At 50.0% G+C, this 7500-nt stretch overlaps 1 protein-coding gene across 10 annotated transcripts in view; it reads left to right on the plus strand.

Annotated features, from left to right (window-relative positions):
- dock10 (dedicator of cytokinesis 10) overlaps positions 1–7500 on the plus strand; it is a 73345-nt gene that overhangs the window by 12739 nt on the left and 53106 nt on the right. For 6 of the 10 annotated variants that reach the window (XM_035527754.1, XM_035527756.1, XM_035527759.1 and 3 more), the window contains exon 1: positions 6781–7241. The exons of 1 other annotated variant lie outside the window; for it this stretch is intronic. In XM_035527754.1, the coding sequence (XP_035383647.1) occupies positions 7029–7241 (213 nt within the window). In that variant the 5' untranslated portion in view covers positions 6781–7028. Of the gene's footprint in view, positions 1–6777; positions 7242–7500 lie in introns of those variants that run through there. 3 more of the 10 variants (XM_035527764.1, XM_035527763.1, XM_035527758.1) reach the window with 2 other exon arrangements.

The following is a 7500-nucleotide window of genomic DNA, read 5'->3' on the forward strand; positions in this document are numbered from 1 at the left end:
CCCTGAGCGTGAGATTTATCTTGGAGTGTTACCAGGTCTCAAACAGCCAGTGATCAGATACCACTTCAGAAACTCCAGAAATCAGGCGGGTTTATTTTTGGTCGTCTAAGCTCTGGGTCTGCCAGCTCTGCCCGAGGTGGTTCTGCACGAGGTGTACGGTTCCTTCTGGCTTTGGTGAAGAAGGTCAGCACTCTAAGATCAGAACCCTCGTCCCCCCAAGCTATCACTATCTCCATGATCATTAATGTGGACTGTAGATTGGCTCTGGAGGAGGGACACGCATTCAGGCAGAGGATGGGTCAGGTGACGAGAGGAGAAAGGAGGAGAGGAGAAGAGATGAGGGGAGGGGAGGAGAGAGAGGAGAGAAAGCAGGTGGGGGATTTGGATGTGTACAGAAAGGAGAATTAAGGGAATCTGGGCGCGTGATGGAGGAGAGGAAAACACTCTGGAGGCTCTGAACACGACACACCACTTACTCCAGCTTGGTCCCAGCTGGCATACCATCCAGGGGTCATGTGACTCTGGGGTCAGGGCTGATGAATGGTGTCTATATGATTCCCTCCCTCTCTCTCTCTCTCTCTCTCTCTCTCTCTCCCACTCTCTCTCCCTCTCTTTGGAGGGCCCTTTCATCTGAAGGCCAGCGTGATGGATGGTCTTCATCACTGCTGCTACCTTCATCTTCATCACTACCTCCTGGACTTTTCGGCTTCCATCCCTGTCAGGATTGTTTTGTTCAACGCCTTCCAGAGCGGGAAAGGGAGAGAGGGATAGAAAAGAGAGACAGGAAGAGAGGCAGACGGGACAGTCCTGACGGGCTCCGTGCAGTGCAGTGTCCTGCACCTGCATTCTGTCAGGACTTCTGAACTCCTCACCAAGGATACGTAATAACTTCCTTCCATAAACAAACTCTAGCAGACTCAGACCCTCCCAGTCTCCTCTCATCTAAAGGTGATAGTGCCATCTACAGGCTGTACCAGGATCTCACACACACACTCACACTCACACACACACACACATACACACACTCACTCACACATACACATACACACACACTCACTCACACACACACACACTCTCACACACACATACACACACACACACACTCTCACACACACATACACACACACACACGCACACACTCACACACACACACTCACTCACACACTCACACACACGCACACACTCACACACACACACTCACACACTCACACACACACACACACACATACACACACACTCACTCACACATACACACACACACACACACACTCTCACACACACACACTCACACGCGCACACTCACGTGCACACACACACGCTCACACGCGCACACTCACGTGCACACACGTTCACACACACACACGCTCACACACACTCACGTGCACACACACACACACACACGCTCACACGCACACACACACTCACTCACACTCACGTGCACACACACACACACTCATACACACTCGCGCGCACACACACACACGCGCACACGCACGCACACATTCCCTTGCCTCTTATATTTACATTTACAGCATTTAGCTGACACTTTTATCCACAGCAACTTACAATCATGACTGAGTACAACTTGAGTAATTGAGGGTTAAGGGTCTTGCTCAGGGGCCCAACAGTGGTAACTTGGCAGTGGTGGAGCTTGAACTGGCAACCTTCTGATTACGAGTCAAGTACCTGAACCACTGAGCCACCACATAAGAGTTCTCAGCAGTCACATACACAAACAAGATGGCATGTCCACACATCTCACACTTTTCACACCTCACTTATCACACGTCTCACACGTCTCACATGTCTCACACGTCTCATGCAGCTTTACAGCGTCTACCTCTACACTTCCATTTTTACCCTTTTACGCAAAGCCCCTGCTCACACCAGTCGTCCCCAGGGTGCTGTGTCCACAGGCCGCCACTAGATGGCGCAGGAGCTAAAGTCTGGCACCACTCTCCTCCTCCCAGTGCAGCCTGGAAACAGCAGGAACCCTGACCCCTGACCTCTCCCCTGTGCAACCTCTGACCTCCTACACACCCGTCCAACAGCAGTGTGAGAGGGGGACAGTTTTTCGGACATCGGAAGGGATGGCATACCCGGTTCCCCAGACACAGTGGCGCTCCGCTACAGACTGTCCTGCTTGTCTCCACTAGAGACTGTCCTGCTTGTGCGTCATGGTCATGCAGTGTCCAGATGCTGTGCTGATGTGTAGATTGCGACCCCTCGTGACTGTGGTACAGTCAGTAAACACTGTCTGTGCTTTAACAAGCAAACTGGGAATGTATGCACGCCCACCCGCACATGGGTTTTTTCTGACCAAAATATCTCATTTTTAAAAAGGTTTGCAAAGTGATCTGTTAGTTGCAAAGCAACTGATCCGTTTAGACTCTGTCTGATGTAGGTCTATGTTACAGATTGTGTTTAATGTGCCAGTGCTCTTATTACTAATTTAATGAAAACCACTCGACTGCACTCAGAACAGACTCAGACCTGCAGTGGCTCTCCGGCCATGAGTAAAACCCTCAGAGGAAAGGAGCAGAAAAACAGTTCACTCAGTATTTCCCTTCAGATGTTACTACTGCCAGCTGCAAGCCAAAAGTGTGTGTGTGTGTGTGTGTGACTTCAGGTTGCACCTCTGTCTCTGAGGCCAGGTAGTTATTAAGAACTGGGTTATCTGATTGACAGCACCATGTAGCTGTTTCCATAGCGACGACCCAGTGTTTTTGCCTTCTTCCTAAGTCACGCTTCATCAGAGCAACGCAGCATATGAGTCACCCTGCAAACATCCACATAACATTAAGGAAACATCTGGGCATCCATGCTCGCTGGGAGGACCCTGAGAGGACTTGCGAGCTGGTGTGAAGAGAAGGTCTCATCTCGCACGCTGGAGTCCAGCGCACGTCCCTGCCCCGTGCACGCTGATGCACAAGAGGGCCGAGCCTGTCTGAGACTTGGCAGGAGTCACACGCACAGCTGTGAAACGTTAACTACATCCACATCAGACTCACTTTTGTCTCACGGAAACACAACAGAGAGCTTTTCTTTGTGGGGATGGTTTAATGACTGAAACTCTCCCTTACACGCACACACATACATGCACAAACGGTGGACAGGCTATAACAATACCAGAGACTCCATTTTCTTTGCTCCGGTGCTGCCTTTTCCGTAATGCCACAGTTACCCAGCCTCCCTGTCCATTAGGGTAGGTGGGGCTTACACCCCACATTATTCACGCTAATGTATCGAAGTGAGGAGGATCGCGTTTCAGGCTATCAGTCACGGAGGCATGCATACACACACACACACACACACACACAACCATGTTCCATCTAAGGCTCTAGGTGGTAGCGTAAGGTTTGTCAGACGCTGGGGCTAAATCAAGATATTTCGCAACAGCAAAAAATATGACAAAGAAGCATGTTAACATGCGTTAGACATGCTCTCTTAGCGTGTGTTGGTGAGTGTGAGAGGCGCACACACACACACTTCAAGTTCCCTTCACTTTTACTCCATTCTTTCTCTCTGAGTCATAACGAGCTGACTCGCTAATTGGTTGCCATGGTAATACTACTCAAACAAAGGTCATCTACAGCGTGTGGCTAGTCTCAGAATGTAATACAGCAGAACGAGAATCCCATTACCATGGCAAGCACGGTCTCTCTCTCTCAGTCTAGATAACAGTCTTGGAGAAAAGAGAGACCGCAAACACACTTACCGTGAACCGCAGGTGGTCCAGCGTCTCCTCGCTGGGCAGGTACAGGGCTTATTTAAGGGACAGGGTGTCCCAAGTTTACAGACAGGCATGGAGAGCCAGTGGCCTTTAATCCAGTGCCAGTCACATTTAATCCAGAGCCAGTTGTCTTTAATCCAGTAAGCACATGCTGTGATACTCAGCTCCAGCTACACTAGCAGACCTCCAGGCCTGGTGCCCAGATTACTAACAGACAGTTCCCTGGATGTACTGCTGTATGTTGGAGTCTAATGGAGAATCCCTTCAGGGTGCCTTGCAGCCTGAATACACACACACACACACACACACACACACACACACACACACAGAGTTTATTTATTCAGTTAAACACAACACATAACCAGGGAATCAAACCTACAACCATCTGAGCCTGCTTTAGACCTGCAGTGTTCCTATCTCTCTCTCCCTCCCTCTCTCCCTCTCTCTCTCTCTCTCCCTCCCTACCCCACTTCTCTCTCTCTCTCTCTCCCCCTCTCTCACCCTCCCTCTCCCTCCCTCCCTCTCCCTCCCTCCCTCCCTCTCTCTCTCTCTCTCTCTCCCTCCCTCTCTCTCTCTGTAGTGAACTCTTTCATTATTTACAACCCTTGCTGTTCTGGCATTCTGCCATTTAACATTTAAATTCCACCAAATGGGGAAAGACCTGACGTTTCGTTTTCAGCATGTGGAGAGAGAGAAGATCAAAGTGTGTGTGTGTGTGTGTGTGTGTGTGTGTGTGTGTGTGTGTGTGTGTGTGTGTGAATCTTGTTCTCTTTCCCTTTGGTGTGTTTAAGTTATAAGATGACTGAGTAGGAATAGTATCATAACTGGCATATAAACACAAGCAGGAGGAATCTCATGTTCTAGCCTGCAGTTCAATAATCCTGCACATCTCGTTAAAGAGATCGAGGAAGGGCAGTGTTTGATCACGCTGGATAGATCAGCACTCAGGACATAGGAGTCAACACTTGAGACTCAGAACTCAACATTCAGGACTCAGGACACAGCATTTAGCATGTAAACTTTTCAGAATGATAATACAGTAACTGTCTTTATGCCAGGGGGCTGTGGAGACGTCACGTAGGCTTGGAAAGAGACGACGTCTGAAAGCCGTGATACAAATGTCTGACTTCCACAGACGACCAGTTTGGGTTCTTACTCTGTAAGTTCCCAGAACGTTGCTTTTAGGTTCCGTATTTTCAGGAAGTAAATTCACCCTGGTAAAGGTGGCATCTCAAGTGCTTTCTGCTGGAGGTTGTGAAAGGGTTCTGAGGTGGTAAACACAGATATCTGAGTGACTGCACAAGCCGTCCATATGCCAGCGTCTCTCGACGACGCTAGATTTGAGTGTGGAATCACCTTCACAGAGAACACAGTCATTCTTAGTCTAGCAGGTGAAACACGTGTTGACGCACAATATACTGTGTTCCATGTTGTGCTGGATCAGGACATGCTGGACTGCCATGGAAGGCACTGCCCAACTTCAGATGCTAACCTCCTTTTTTAAAGTCATCACAGCGAGACATTTGGTCCTTTAATAGGACTTCCTCCAACTCACACTCTGCGTAAGGAACAAAAGTAATGACATTTTTACAGATTTCCTTCATTATTGTTTAATGCTGTAATATTTTCCCTTTTTCTATTAAGAAGGTCATTCTGGTATTTACAAATGAACCAAATTTGATAAATTAGACCACTGTAGTCATAAACAAATCATGGAAGGAAGGCATCTTCTCTCTCTCTCTCTCTCTCTCTCTCCCTCTCTCTCTCTCTCTGTATGCATGTACCTCTGTCTATCTTTTGGGACTGATGTCATTCATTATTTCTAGCTAGTGACACTTTTATCCAGGAGCTGAGCACTGCCCAGAAACCTGCAGTTAGACGTGTGAACTGTCTTCAGAGGTTGTGCTGCTGAGGGTTGTGGATGTACTGGACATCAGCTGTTATATGAGCAGGGAATGAGACATGGTGATAAGACACAGTGATGAGACACGGTGATGACATACAGTGATGACATACAGTGATGAGACACAGTGATGAGGCGGTGATGAGACATGTTTATGAGACACAGTTATGAGACACGATGATGACATGGTGATAAGACAGTGATGAGACATGGTTATGAGACAGTTATGAGACACGGTGATGACATACAGTGATGAGACACGGTGATGACATGGTGATGAGACAGTGATGAGACACGGTGATGACATGGTGATGAGACAGTGATGAGACACGGTGATGACATACAGTGATGAGACACGATGATGACATACAGTGATGAGACACGGTGATGACATGGTGATGAGACAGTGATGAGACACGGTGATGACATGGTGATGAGACAGTGATGAGACACGGTGATGACATACAGTGATGAGACACGGTGATGACATGGTGATGAGACAGTGATGAGACACGGTGTTAGTGGATCAGCTGGGTGTCCCTCCTCCCTCTGTTCCACTGGGTTTTTTCCTGCATGTAGAGCAAGGCACTGATGCAGAGAGGTGCTCTGCAGCTGAGTGAGGTGGAATGTGTTGGGGGACCCGAAGTGTCCGGGACCTGTGAAGCTGTGAAGTGAGTGGGGGCAAGGAGGCCATTGGACATAAGCTACAGCCTATGGGACAGTTTAACACAGTCACACGCCCCTAAGAGTGTGTCTGAACACACCTCGACTGTGTGGAACTTTATCTCCAGACAGTACGTGACGTCCTTGAGCAGTTGTAAACATTTGAAAGTGTTTACATGTCTGTGTGACGGAGAGTGGACAATCCACAGAGAAGATGAGAGGTGGGGGCAGGAAGCATGTGCTTATGTGTGTTTTGTATGTGCGGTCTGCTCTGGTCAGCTGACCGTGAGGTTGCGCTGTGATAGGACGATACAGCTGTGCACAGCTGCAGTGTAGGCAGATTAGTGTGAGACAAGGCTGCCTATGTCTCCTCCTCCAGCAGTGGCTGAGTGTGTGTGTGTGTGTGTGTGAGACGGGGGAGAGCACACATGCGCCTGCGCGTGTGTGTGTGTATGCATCTGTCAGCGATACGCTGTTCCCCAGACAGCAGTGGGCTCCAGTGTTGGGAAAAGGTGGAGACTTGCGTCCATCTGTGCTGCACACGCGGGACTCGGACGTCCCCGACGCGCTGGATTCTCCCTGACAGGAAGCCAGGACTGGCGCTCCAGAGCTCTGGAGGAGGACGGCACACGGGACGCCTAACCCGGCCTGGGTTGCTCGCCCTCCCCCGGCTCTGGAGCTCGGAGGGGGGTGTGGCCGGGTGTGGAGCCCAGCTCAGCTGCTCCAGACATGGGCTGCTCCGCCAGTGTGGTGCTGCTACAGGCTCTGCGCTCGCTGGCCAGGGGCCGACGTGTGCGCACGCGCCCGCGCCACCTCGACACAGTCCCGACGCAGGACGTGGAGCAGGACGCCCAGCCGTGCCCTGCTGCCACGGTTGTAGTCGTCGTCACGGTAACCGGACCATCTCATCCTCTCGCTTGTGTGGCTGCAGTAATGTTTGCGGTATGCTCACAGTTCCTTTTATGGCCTGTACTGATCTGGGGTCTGCGTTACCTGTGTTACACGCTGGTGGTGGGTGAAGAAAAAGTGAAATATGTGCAAAGTTATGATGATGTGGTGAGACGATGGGAGCGTTTCTGTAGCCTCGTGCAGACAAGCTCGCAGGGCAGCATGGGCTCGTCTCGCGGTTGGTTAGATGACTGAAATATGGCACTGAACTGGGAGAGAAAAGTATCCATCATACGGAGAGAGAGAGAGGGAG

This window comes from Electrophorus electricus, chromosome 7, assembly GCF_013358815.1.
Source record: "Electrophorus electricus isolate fEleEle1 chromosome 7, fEleEle1.pri, whole genome shotgun sequence".
In the NCBI taxonomy this organism is placed as follows: Eukaryota; Metazoa; Chordata; class Actinopteri; order Gymnotiformes; family Gymnotidae; genus Electrophorus; species Electrophorus electricus.